We start from the raw sequence: 13,608 nt of genomic DNA on the forward strand, positions 1-13,608 counted from the left end.
GAGGAGCAGGCGCTGGGTCGGAGCAATCCAACGAGGAGGCACATCGTGAGTACAGAGAGAACAAGTCCCTCCACGGGAAGTGACAGGTGGGTGTGCCCACCACCTGCAGCCTAGCAAGGTGAGGGGAAGGCAAATGCGTGAGCGGATGTGCCCTGCAGCCAGATGTCCTTGTGCAGGGCCCTGGGGAGTGACCTGGCGTAGTGCCTGGTAGGCAGGGTCTTCTTCAGGCGTCTGCGCTGCTGGCTGAGTTGGGGGAAACCGTCAAGCAGGGAGAGAGGGCTGTGACCTCCTTGTCTCAGCTGTGGGCCCTGAGGCGCCTGGGTAGCATGACCTGACATGCCCCTCTCTAGGCCAAAGTGGTCCTCAGACCCTTGCAGTTCCTCTTGGATGTGTCAGGAGTGGGTCACCTCCAGGCCCTTCCTGACACTGTATCTGCTCCCCACTCAAGCTCCGCTCTGGCCTGTCCTTGCTGAGGTTGGCCTCTGGCACTCCTTCCAGCATCCAGAGTTTGGGGAATGAGGCCAGATTTCTCCTCTTTCCTCCCTTCAGTAGCTTAAAGCTGCCTGTCCTGTTTTCTGGGCCTCTTTGTTTTCTGTCCTGAAGCCCCCATGTGCCTCTAGGGAGCTGGCAGGAGAGGCTGAGGGCCTGGGGGGGCAGAGGGCATGGCACTAGCTGTGCTTCGCAATTCTGGCTCATGCCAGTGATGCCTGCAGTGTCCATCAGGGTAGCATAGTGCTCTAGGTGTCAGCCTGCTGCTGGGTCTGCTAATAGGCAGATCCCCCCCCCCACCCTTTCTTGCCTCCTGGCTCCCAGAGCAAACAGAGGCTCTCACGGCTTCCTTCTGTGGCCCTCATCTGCAAAGCCAGACCCCGCTCTGGTCTCCACAGATACAGGGGCAGAGCAGGTGGGTGATGACATTCCAGCCCAGGGCTTGAGGAAGCCTCAGCAATCTGGAGTTAAGGACAGTCCCCCATTCCTGGTCCAGGCTGGTGTGCTCCTCAAGGGTCATGTGTGTACCACCAAGAGGCCCATGGAGTTCTTGATCTGAGTCTGGACAGCAGCCTCATCTGCTCCCGGGGCCTGTGCCTGCTCTGATGTCCTGTTTTAGGCATGTGGGTCAGCAGCCATGGCGGGGCCTGTGCCTGCTCTGATGTCTTGTTTTAGGCATGTCGGTCAGCAGCCCTGGCTGCGTCCTGACACTTGCAGGCTGTCCTGATGTCACAGGCAGTGCTGGATAACCTGAGCACCAGTTTGTTATCTAACCTGCCTCTGGTTATGACATCTCCTTAGGGGATTTGCTAGTTTTTCATTCGCACTTGATGGCTATCTTTTGGTCTCCTGTTAGTGAGTGGCTGATGTCTCCTTTGGAGACTGTTAATGCCTTAAAAGGTTGCTACCCCAGTGAAAAATTAGTCCTGAGAATAAAATACAAATAAGCATAATTTACCCTTTGGGCTTGACAGGTTAGAAATTTGATGTGTGGTCTCCTGTTCTGTTCTTTTGGTAACTCTGTGAGGCACTGTTCCTGCTTTCTAAGTCCTAATAAAGATTGTAGCTATTAGCTAAATGACAAAGCCATAGGTAAGAGCAAAAATATCAACAGAGGCAGGTAAGTTCCCACACTGTGCTGTATGGACTTCATGGGCCAGGGATTTGCTGGAATGGTTTGGCGTAGATGGAGATGGATGGGGTTAAATATTGAAGACCTCCATGGTGATGAGCCACCACTCACTGCACACTCACTAAGAACCAGGCACCATGCTCAGTATTAGCACTTCACACATATTACTTCAATTAATCTTCACAAAAACCTTATTTGGTAGGTACCTGTATTAACTCCATTTACAGGCCAGAAAACTGAGGCTCAGAGAGCTTGTATTACTTTTGTAAGGTCATAGAGCTAGTATGTGGTGGGACAGGGATCTGATACTGGGCCTGTTAGATCCAATGCCCATCTTTCACCCACTATCTGAAGGTGGGTTTGGAAGGTGATACTTTGTGGAGTGGAATGTGTGCAAATGGGGGAGAGTGAAATCGTGAGAGGCAGGTTGTGGTCAGAGGAAGTTGGCATTTGCGAAGATCTTGCAGCCCAGTTAACCCCTGTGTGGTTCATGCTGTCAGTCCAGACTGTGAGCATCTGCTGAGCACTCAGGATGTAAAAGGTGCTGCAGCAGGTGGGCACTGAGGGAGAAATAAGCATATGCCCTGGTTCCTGCCCTCACACAGCCAGCTCCCAGCACAGGCGAGGTGGCCGCACAGAGGTGGATGGCTAGAGGCCAGGCTGGTGGCTAAGCCATGTGGACTTAATGCTAATGGAGGTAGGAGTGCAGCTGGGGGGGAGGCCTGGGGATGGAGGTGATGAGGAAAGGCCTGTGGAGGGGGAGCACAAGAGGTTGGAGGTAGAATGGCAGGAGACACCAGTGGCCCAGGGAGGACGTGCACTTTAAGTCACAGACTGAAGCCAAGACGCAGAGTGGAGTGGAGAAAGAGAGAGATGAGAGAGCAAGGAGAGACAGAAAGAGAGTGATGGAGAGAGGGATTGAAAGAGGGAGGGAAGAATGAAGGGGAGACATGAGATTATTAGAGAATGTTGGGGAGGCTGGCAAGTTGCAAACCAGATTGTGAAAGTGTTTGAAACCCAGGTGGAGATGCTAGGTTTGTTGTGTGAGGCAAGAGGAAGCTACTGGAAACTCTTGAGCAAGGGAGTAGCATGAATGTGCCCTGTGCTAGGATCAATCTGGTAGATTGCCAGGCTGATTGGGGAGGGGCGTGTGAGGTTAGGGAAGCCAGCTTGGAAGCTCCTGGCATGGACAGGAGTGAGGTGAGCAGTCTCTGGGAGCCGCTGTGGGCTTCTGATGGTGGTTCTTGCCCATCATTCCACATTCCACAGAGGCTGGGGACAAGTCTGCCTTATTAAGTGCCTACCCTGCGCTCGGCCTGACACACGCGTACAGGCCCTGTGCAGGATGGATTCTGCCTGTAACCTGCAGAGGAGAAGGGCCATCCTGGATGCAAGAGATATCCTGCAAGGCTTCTCCTCTGGCTGAGCAGAGATGGCTCAGCTGTGTTTGGCTTTGCTGAAAAATAGCAGAGAAAATACCAGAGTTAAAAATACTTGCACCCCCAAATCTCTAGGTATTAGCAGGGGTGTCAGAAGCTGACTGAAAGAAAGGCTTAGCTAATATTCCCTCTCCTTAGCCTGACCCCTAGCCTTAGACTTCTGGGATCCTGATTACCTTGCCCCTCTGGTCTGGCCCCCAGGTTGGCCCATATCATTAGCACAGAACAGGCAAGTGATCAGTATTAGTTGAGGCATTTATATGATGCCCCAGGTGTTGTACTGGGTATTGTAGATGCATCTCTGGGCTGGGTCACTGAGGTGGCCTCCTGGGTGGCCTCCTCATTCTACCCTGACCCCTCTTCATGCCCAATGCCGCACTCAGAGGGACCTGTGAAAAGATGTTACATCATTTGTTCCTCTATTCAGGGCTTCTCAGCCTCAGCACTATTGGCACTAGGGGCTGGCTTGTCCTTCCACGTGGGGCTGCCCTGGGTGCTGCAGGGTGCTTAACAACCTCCCTGCCGTCTACCAACTAGATGCCAGGAGCACCCCGTCACAAGTCATGACCACCAAACATTGGCAGCTACTCCCTGGGTACAGAAGCACCATGTTAAGAACCACTGCTCCAGTAGAACCTCTCCGCTCAGAGTAAAATCCACAGTCCTTGGCACAACCCACAGATCCTCCTTTCCTCTCTGACCTTGTCTCCTACTACTCACCTGCTGATTCAGTCTACTCCAGACACACTGACCTCCTTTGCTGTCCCTCAAACATGCCAGGCAGGCCCACTCCTGCCTCAGGGCCTTTGCACTGTCTGCGCTGTCTGCCAGAACAGTCTCCCACCAGATATCTGCATGGCTTGCCTCCTCCTTCAAGTATTTCCTCCAAAGTCACCTCAATAAAAACTAGCTTGACCACCTTACGTATCTCTGTAAACTCCATCACTGCTGCTAGCATGCACTCTCTGTCCTTACCTTGTTTTACTTTGCCATGTTTCTTGAAGCACCTAGCCTTCTAACGGATCAGAGAATTTATTTATTTATTACTTACATTGCTTTGTCTCCATTAGCATGTAAGTTCCATGAAAGTTGAGATCTGGGTCTTCATTGATGTATTCTTGGTGCCTAGAACAGTGCCCAGCACATAATTGGTGCTCAATAAATATTTGTTGAATAAATGAATTTTCTTTGATCTTCTTTGATCTTCAGTAACCTTGAAAGTAAGTATTCATATCCCCATATTGCAAATGAGGAAGTGGAGGCTCAAAAAGATTAAGTAAATTGCCCCAAATCTCATGGCCAGTGAGTGGCAGATCTGGAGTTCAAACCTGGGTTTGCCTCCAGGGTCCATCCTCTTAATGGAGAGAAGCTGCTGTCGGAAGTCCTGACTGCTGCTGTGTGCGATGCCACAGGATGAGGGGCAAGTTCTCTCTCCTTTCGTATGTCTATAGAACTGGGGGGTACCTTCACCCTACATAGACTTGCATATGTACAAATTACCTGGGAGTAACCATAGCAACAAAATTAATGGTGAGGAATAATGGGATTGGCCCGAATTATAAATTAGGAAGATTTTTCTGTACATTTTATGGAGATATCCTTTGCCTTACAGAAGGATCCCCTTCAGGCGCTCTGTTTAATTACCTTCTGGATGTTGTTTTAAATAGGCTTTGTCTTCGCTGCCTTCAGAGGTTTGGAGAAGCAGGTTGGAAGGAGGCAGAGGGGAAGGGGAGAGAGCCAGGCGGGGGCGGGGCCCGGGCAGTTACTCCCCTGTCTGGGGTCTGGGCACTAGGGTATGCCCTACTCTGCTACTCGCAACCCCTGAAGGCTGGGCTTCTCCTGAAGCACTTCTGGGCCACCCCTGCCCCTCCCTTGGTCTCCACTGGGGTTCTAGTAGGTTCAGATGGCAGCTCAGTTGAGACGCAGGCTATTTCTGCAATCAGCTAACTTCTGCATTGTTCTAGCCACCTCTCACCCACACTGCTTCTCTCACCCTGCTTTTGTCCTCATTCCCCAAGTTGAGAAATCAAGCAAGTCTCATACCCACACTAGTTTGTGGCTGTAGCCAGAAAGTTCCAAGGGATTAGGGCTGTACATTTTTATGTTCAGTCAGAGGGAGATGGGTGAGCATAAAGGAAACAGGTCATGCCAAGAATTGTAGCTTAAAGTACATTGGCTTCAGGGGGCTGACAAGAACATGCCAGAAACTCTCTGTCCTAAATATTCAGTGTGGACAGACTGTCCATGCATCCCTTACGGCCTGCCAGGTGCCATGCTGGGTGTTGTAGATGTATCCCTGGGCTGGGTCACAGAAGTGGTCTCCTGGGTGGTCTTTTCACCCAGGGTGGTCCTCACCAGTAAACTGTTCGCAGGATTGATTTGTGAGACTTCAAACTAACAACCAGCTCTTGGTTTCTGGGCAGTACCTGCTGCTGTTTCTGCATCCAGCATCTGACTCATGGGTTCAGCAGGTCCCAGAGAAAGACCCAGGCCCAGGGACTCAGACCCAGGTCCTCATCCTGCTCTCTCTACAGGCTCAGCCAGGCAACATCAGGCAGGAAGGGACCCTGGAAAGACTTGTTTCTACCTCCTGCCCCTTCTCTTGCCTGATTAGTTTACAAAAATGAGGTAAGGCTAAGATGTGTGGTGACTTGCCCAGTAAGACCGTGTGAGTTAGAGGCTGAGCCAGGGCCCAAATGTATGACCTGACTATTGTTACTGCAGCCTGCAGATGGGATGAACCCAAATGACATCAGGCCACGACTAGGCATTTTAGTTTACAATGGCGAGGTTCCTCTCACTTCACCCAAACACCTCTTGAGGCAGGAGCGATTCCAAATGTCACGAGAAGAGCCTCAAACACAGTTTTAGCTCTCATTCCTTCCTCTCTCCTCGGAAAGGCTTCCCCAGTATTATGGGAGGCAATTTCCTACAACCCCAAATGGGTTACCTTAGTTAGGTCATCCTAACTGCTATAATGAAAAGATCCCCAAATGCACCAGTTCTGTTTATTTCTCACCTATGTAACAGTTTAGGTTCCAGGTGGGCTGGGGTCTCTGCTCCACAGGATCATTCAAGGACTCAGGTTCCTTGTATAATGTTTCTCCACCATCTCCTTGGGGCGTCCTCTCTGCAAGGCCCAGGTTGGGCTCTAGCCACATCCTTGCTCTGGCTCACAGGAAGGGGACAGAAAGCATGGAGGGACCTCAGCTGCTGGCCAAGAGAGGCACATCTCAATTCCCCTCAGCTGCCGGTGGGGGACTCAGTCACATGGATTAGCCTACTGCAAAGGAGGCTGGGAAATGTAGTACAACAGTCAGCCCCCTGCACAGGGCTGTTCTATTCTTATAGAAGAAGGAGCACAGATTTTGTCAGATAATTAGCAGTCTGTGCCACAGAGGTCAGTAAAGAGCTTAGAAGTTGTATACCCTATTTCTATTCTAGTGGTTATTCTTAAATTTTTTACAATTATTTTTGAATAGGTAACATACGAACAGTCTACAGAATTCTAAAGGTATTTCAAAAGTAGAGAACAAAAGCCAAATTTCCCTTTTCCTGTCCCCTGACTGCCCACTTCTTCCTAGAGTAACCGTTAGCTTCTTCTGTATGCTGCCAGAGATGTTTGCTATATTTATCCTTCTCCTTTAAATGCTAATGATATAATAATGACAGCTCCAGGGAAATTCATTGGAGCATGATTGTAACAGTAAAGATGGGACAGTCACAAAAGGACAAATAGTGTATGATTTCACTTATAGGAAATATCTAGAGTGGTCAAGTTCACAGAGACAGAATGGTGGTTGCCAGGAGCTGGAAGAAGGGAGATTGGGGAGTTAGTACTTATTAGGTATAGAGTTTCAGTTGGGGAAGATGAAAATGTTCTGGAGATGGATGGTGGTGATGGCTGTACAGTGATGTGAATGTACATAAGGCCACTGAACTGCCACTTAAAAATGATTAAGTGGGGCAGGGGGGCCATCAGGTGAGAAATTGGGGATCAACAGAGGTGAGGCTTAGAACCTCACCCCCCACTGTTTGGAGAGAAATCTTCTGCATCCGTGGATGTTTTGTTGCCCTTGTCTAGCTTGGATTAATACTTAGCCTATAGGCACACACCTGATCATCTACATTTGCTTTCTTACAGCACTAAACTATGTTTTCTACCTTTATCTTGCATCTACCTACCACTTCAGCATTTTATTAATAATAATAATAATCAGGGAGAAATGTGGGATTCACATATAAATCAAGTATAAAAATCAAATGAATATTCATATCTGACCTGATTGTTTATAGTTCATAATGTGTGATCAAAACTGTAAGTTTCTGTGATGACTGCCCTTGTACTGTTCACCATGTAAGAACTTATTCACTATGTAAGAATTTGTTCACCATGTAAGAACTTGTTCGTTGTGCTTCAGAAGATCGGAGACTGATGAGAATTAGGCTTGGGGTGGATTAATGATTGTGCATTGAGTCCCCTGTACAGAATTTTATTGTTGTTAACTGTTAACAACCATTTGATCAATAAATATGAGAGATGCCCTCTCAAAAAAAAATGATTAAGTGGTAAATTTTATGTTATATATGTATATTTTACCACCATAAAAAAAGGTGTGAAATAGCCTAAAAGTCCATAAACAAGGTACAGTTTACAATATATGAATTCAGGGTTTCTGTTAGGAAGAGTAAGGCTGCTCTCTCTGTGTTAATATGGAAAGATCCCCAAAATATATTAGATGCCTCAAGGGGCAGAATGGTGTGCACTGGTGCGCTAGCATTTAGGAGTGGGTACATATGGTGGTTAAGAGTAGGGCCTCCAGAGCCAGGCTGCTTGGGTTCAAATCCCAGTGCTTCTGTGGGGTTTGGAGCAAGCCACTTAACCTCTCAGTACCTCAGTTTCTACATCTATAAAATGGGGGATACACTAGTCCCTGCCTCACAGGGTTTTTGAGGAGATTAAATGAGTGAATGATGTTCAAAGCCTTTAGAAGGGTGTCTGGCACATGGTGCTTGTCACTAAAGTGAGTGAGTGAATGGGATGAATGGAAATCTGAGTCAGAGGTCCAGCTGTAGTTCTGGCTGCACCTGAGACCTTGGGCATGGCTCTGAGTTTTGGTTTTCACATCTGTCCTATAGAATCAGGTTTCTCAGTGTGAGAATCAAATAGTTAATGAGAGGGAATGTGCTCAGCAAGATAGAATAGCATGGAGTTATCAGGCGAGGCTTTATCTTTGCCCCTTATTGTGGTGCTAGCTGGCCTGGGCCATGCGTATGGCAGTTGGGAACATGTCTGTAAGCAATGGGTTCATGGCCGTGCCTGCTGACACCATGCTGACCTTCTGCCTTTGCTGATGAGCCAGCATCTGCCTGACTCTCCCACTCCCTGGGTAGGGGTGGAGGAGGTAGTCCTTGAACCTGAGGGACATGGACATGGCCATGGATTACAATGTGGTGCTGTTTAGCTGGACTTCAGGATATCTCATTTAAACGTCTGTATTAGTCAGGGTAAGCCAAGTGCTATAGCAAACAGCCCCCAGATTCCAGGGATGCCCACAGCAAGGCTGGCCTCTCGCTCTTGTCAGAGTGCAGTGTAACTCAGGGACCTGGTGCATCCAGGGATGGGGCTCTCTTCACCTCATGGCCTTGCCTCTTCTAGGGCCTTCCGGGGCCTCCCTGGCCTCCACGGGTCCTCCATGGGATGCTTGGGGGCCAGGCCTGGAAGTGTCAGACATCACGTCCACCCCCTGTCCCTTAGCCGGCTCCCAGTCACATGAGCCCACCTGCCCGTGGGGGAGGCTGGGACATACTGGCCTAGCTGTGCATACTCCAAGGCAAACTCCAGCTGTCGGGGGGCACCGAGCACCGAGGTCTCTGCCCTACCTTTATAACAAACCATTTCCTGAGGCACAGAGGGAAAGTAATTTGCCCAGCACCACACATCCTGTACGGGATTTGGACACAGGCCTCCCTGGTTCTAATAACTGTTCTGATTGGCCAGTTTTTCCTGCTCAGGCTGTTCATCAGAATCATAGGGGATTTTTTTTCTTTTCTTTTTTTCTTTCTAAGAATTGTAAGAAGAGATCTTGAGGTTATTTAAATAAAATTTAAATTTTAGACGAGGCTTAGATTTGCTGCATACCTGGTGCTGTGGGAGAGGCTGGGGGTAGGCCTCTAGGAGCTGGACTGTGAATCCACAGGGTGAGGGGACCTGGAAATGGAAGATTCTGATTTGGGGTGGAGAGCACGGGGTGTCAAGAGTCGTGCCCAGGGCCTGGAGTCACACCTCTGACAGTGATGGGATTTGGGGATGCACTTCAGGAAGGCACCTTCTGAGAAAAGAAAGACCAGCCTGTTGTATTTTTACCTCTTGGCTGCTATGCTCTCTCCTACCTTCTGTGGCTAATAGTCATTCTGCATTCAGCTCCCTCTGTTCCCCAATTATTATTTTTAAAAAAATCTACTGCTTCTAATCTAACTGGGTCTGGAATAGCAGACAATCAAATATATTTGAAATCTATCTAAAATAATAATTAGTCTTCAAATTAAGGCTTGAGGGACTCTGCTATGAGTAAAATGCATACGCTTTTATATATCAATTTTAAGTTCCTATTTTTGTTACCTTCTGCAGCTTAATTTATATTCCAGATAACAACTTTGCCATATAAATGAAGCATAACTGAACTATTCTGCTAGAAAACTTTAAACCTCCACTGCTGGTCTCATCCTCCCTCTTCCTCACACCCTTCTTTCTCCATTAAAAATGTACTGGCTTCTCCTCACCCCCTCTGTTTTGAGAGAAATCTGCATCCGTGGATGTTTTGTTGCCCTTGTCTAGTTTGGATTAATACTTAGTCTATAGGCACAGACCTGATCATCTACATTTGCCCTCTTACAGCACTAAATTATGTTTTCTACCTTTATCTTACATCTACCTACCACTTCAGCATTTTATTAAAAATAAATAAGGGAGAAATGTGGGATTCACATATAAATCAAGTATAAAAATCAAATGAATAATCATATCTGATTTGATTGTTTATAGTTCATGATGCGTGATCAAAACCGAAAGTTTCTGTGATATGACTGCCCTTGCACTGTTCACCATGTAAGAACTTGTTCGTTATGCTTCAGAAGATTGGAGACTGTTGAGAATTAGGCTTGGGGTTGATTATGATTGTGCATTGAGTCCCCTATACAGAATTTTATTGTTGTTAACAACCATTTGATCAATAAATATGAGAGATGCCCTCTCAAAAAAAAAAAAATGCACTGGCCTCTGCCCACAGTGTAAATTTTTATTTACCATGTGTTTTTGATTCTAAAAGGCCTATTTTATCACATTTTGACATCTCTTAAATAGGATGAATCTTTTCATTGATGGGGGTCTTGGCATATACCATAGTTTTCTTTCTTACTGGTACAGAATAGTGTGTCTTAGGATTAAGGATGTCTTAGATTCAGTGAAATACAGTATTTATATCATTTGAAGGAATTGACAAATTGTTCTGTGTCTCCAGCCTGTCCCCCTTGCTGTGCTGGAAAGAGACAACTTCACCACTCATTCTAAGCAACTTTCTTCTCTCTACAACCTTCTTAAACGACAGAAACAACAAGAATAAAATGCCGTTGACAACAGTAAGCAGTTATAAAGTGCTTGCTGTGTGCCCAGCCCTGCTCCAGCCACTTTTCATACATTCAGCACTGTTATAGACACAACTATTATCCCCATTTTACAGAATAGGAAACTGGGTCCAAAGGGAGAAGTGGTGAAGCCAGAAAGCCAGGAGGTGTGTCTAGCTCTGAAACAATCATGCGGCACTGCCTCTAGTGATTCTGGGAGACAATTGAAATATCTTCATTTAAATCATGGCTTCTTCTGTGTCCATACCTTAGAATCAACTGTGGGGTTTGGGGGGTGGGTGGCTTTAGAAAAAGCTGGAAGAATGCTTAAAGTAATTTTATAGTGCAGCCAGAGCTGAGAACCCTTGGCTTAAATGGTCTGCGTGAGATTCCCAAGCTCCACTGTCCTGGGATCCCTGATGCCACACCCCCGGGTAGCTGCCAGACCTGAGGTGGCCAGGACAGTTATACCCTTTAGGACTGGAAGTCTTGGATAAATCATGTGGCTTTGAGACCTTAACTTGGTATGTGCTTTTAATTTTTGTTCTTTTTTTTATTCTTTTCCTTTTTTCTCTCTCTCTCTCCCTTCCTTCCAGCTCTGGAGTGCACAGAAAATCAAGCAGGTAATCCAATTTTGGATTATTTTCCTTTCCTTCATGATCTCTTGGACCCTGCCCTGCCCTGTCCCCAGGATCCAGGGCTGTTCTGTGCTAGGTCGCTCCCCTCCCATTTGCTCCCAGCCAACTCATCTCCTCCTTCCTCCCCAGAACTCAGGGCCTGAGTTTCTGAGGACAAGAGCTCAGGCCGGCTTCCCTTTCCCAGGGCCCCCAGACACCTTCCCTATAGGCTCCTGCCGCAAAACCCTTATTACGTGCTGGCTGTGTGCCGGCATGGGGCACAGAGGGCCTGCAGGGCAGACACCGTCTGCTCTCCCCTCTGTTCATCCTTGAGCATTAGTTAGGAGACGCGCTGTTTGTGGCCCATTGTTTGTTTTTCTCTTGCCCTGAATGGTGACCAGCCAGAAGGCAAGATGCAGCCACTGGTGGTCTGAGTCTTTCTGGAGACCTGTCCTTTCCCTCTGCCTTCCCTGCCCTTGTCCCATCACCCGTGTCCCTATCCTGTGCTCTGTTCTTGGCTCTTGCCAGGCTATTCTACACCCGGACACCAATGAGAAGATCTTCATGCCCTTTAGAATGTCAGGTAAGCCCCTGGGACCCTTTGGGTTCTGCCCAGCCTCGAGCACTTTCTGTGGGTGGGGCTCCCAGAGCGTAGGGATGTGCTGGCCTGAGGAGGCGCGGGGCTTGTTGCACACACAGCCACACCTGCACATGCGTGATCACCTTGGCTCAGCCATACAAGTCTGGCCAGGCCTCAGAATCACCGATGAGCCGTCTGCCCTTTCTGCCTGAGCAGTTGTGGTGGAGTGGAGGTCTCTGCAGGTGAATCTGGTGCCCCTGCCCGCAGTGGCAGTTAATCCCAAGGTAACTCCCCGGTCTTTGATCAGGCTATTAACTTGCCCTAAAGAGAGAATGCACTGCATTTGCTCTACCTTACACACCGGGAAGGAGAGTCCCCTTCTGTGGAGACCAGTGGGTGGGCGTAGGGTGGCAGAGTGGATGTAAGATTTCTGCCCCTGGGAAGCCCTGTCCTGTGGTCATGGAGGCACAGCTCTGTAGGAGCTTCATATCCTAGAAAGCACTTGGCACACTGCCTGGGGCTAGGTGGTTACCCTGCCTACAGTTCCACAAGGCCACAGGCCCTGCCCAGAGTCACACACAGAGGTCAGACTCACAAGGGTATTGATGCCTCCTCTGTGTCATTTCTCAGTGCGCCGCCCCTGAGTTACAGGGTACATGGAGGGCTGCTGCCTGCCACCTCCGCGGGTCCTCAGACATCCAGACAAAGGGTCACTACCAGTGGGTCTCCATCATTTGGGTGGGCCAGTCAGGGTCCCCACCCCCAGAGAGCCTGATGTCATGGCAGAGAGAGAATAAACAACCATGCGGCATGGTTGTGCTGACTGGGGCAGGGAGTGAGCCCTGTGACCCCCAGCTTTGCTGTGAGCAGCTCCAAGCATCTTACAGCCGCGGCCGTAGGTGCTCCCTAGCCCTGCACGGGCCATATCAGGCCCTCACCCCAAGCCTGGCTTTTCTTGTAATTCTCCAGTCAAACTTTAGACCTCTTTCCAGAGGGATGCAGATAGGAGAGTGATGCATCATGTGCACACTCAAACGCACACACTCAATGTGAACGACCTCTCTAGAAATAACTCAGACGAGCATGCTTCTCTGCTGTCTGGCCACCAGCTGACTGGCTGCCATAAGTCAGAGGCTGGGGACAGAAGGCTGCCCACTGACAGTAGTGGGGGCGGTGGAGGGAGCCTTGCCATGGTCCAGGACCGTGAGCAGTAAGCCCACACCGCGCAGGGCCTGGCTGCACTTCATGCTGCTCTCTCCTGCTCTACAGAGGACATCTAGACAGGAAACTAGAGATTTAAAGAGCTCTGGCACTTAGAGGTACACATCTGGGGTGGGTAAAGATTTCCCTTCCCAGAAATGGTCATGATGCTGAGGAAGTGAGGGTATGTGTTAGAAGGACGAGCTGAGAAAGGAGAGAACATTCCAGGGCATTCGGAGACACTGTAAGTGTGGGCAGTGAGGGTGGGCAGGGGATGCTGCGCCTCACGGAGGACCTCGTTGCGGGACCACCATGTGGAGCAGTGGTGTCCCAGCGATGGGCAGCCCTGCCTTCAGAATGGGCGTCTGGGTTTTGGAGGAGAGTGAGAACTGTCTGGCTAAAGGGGATCAGAGAGACAGAGGCTGGGGGACACAGAGGAGCTCTCTGTCCTGGGGAAAGCTGAGTGGAAAATGTCTGAGGGCTGGAGGTGCCTCCTGCTAACTGATCTGAGTCTCCACATCAGGGCCA

The 13,608-nt window shown here is 49.0% G+C and overlaps 1 protein-coding gene across 6 annotated transcripts in view; it reads left to right on the forward strand.

Moving 5' to 3' along the window:
- Nucleotides 1-13,608, forward strand: part of SFXN5 (sideroflexin 5) — a 106,840-nt gene that overhangs the window by 25,146 nt on the left and 68,086 nt on the right. For all 6 annotated transcript variants that reach the window (XM_036906460.2, XM_036906461.2, XM_036906457.2 and 3 more), the window contains exons 4-5: nucleotides 11,280-11,306; nucleotides 11,829-11,883. In XM_036906460.2, coding sequence (XP_036762355.1) covers nucleotides 11,280-11,306; nucleotides 11,829-11,883 — 82 coding nt within the window. The remainder of the gene's footprint in view (nucleotides 1-11,279; nucleotides 11,307-11,828; nucleotides 11,884-13,608) is intronic.

The sequence above is a fragment of the Manis pentadactyla genome, chromosome 2 (genome assembly GCF_030020395.1).
Source record: "Manis pentadactyla isolate mManPen7 chromosome 2, mManPen7.hap1, whole genome shotgun sequence".
In the NCBI taxonomy this organism is placed as follows: Eukaryota; Metazoa; Chordata; class Mammalia; order Pholidota; family Manidae; genus Manis; species Manis pentadactyla.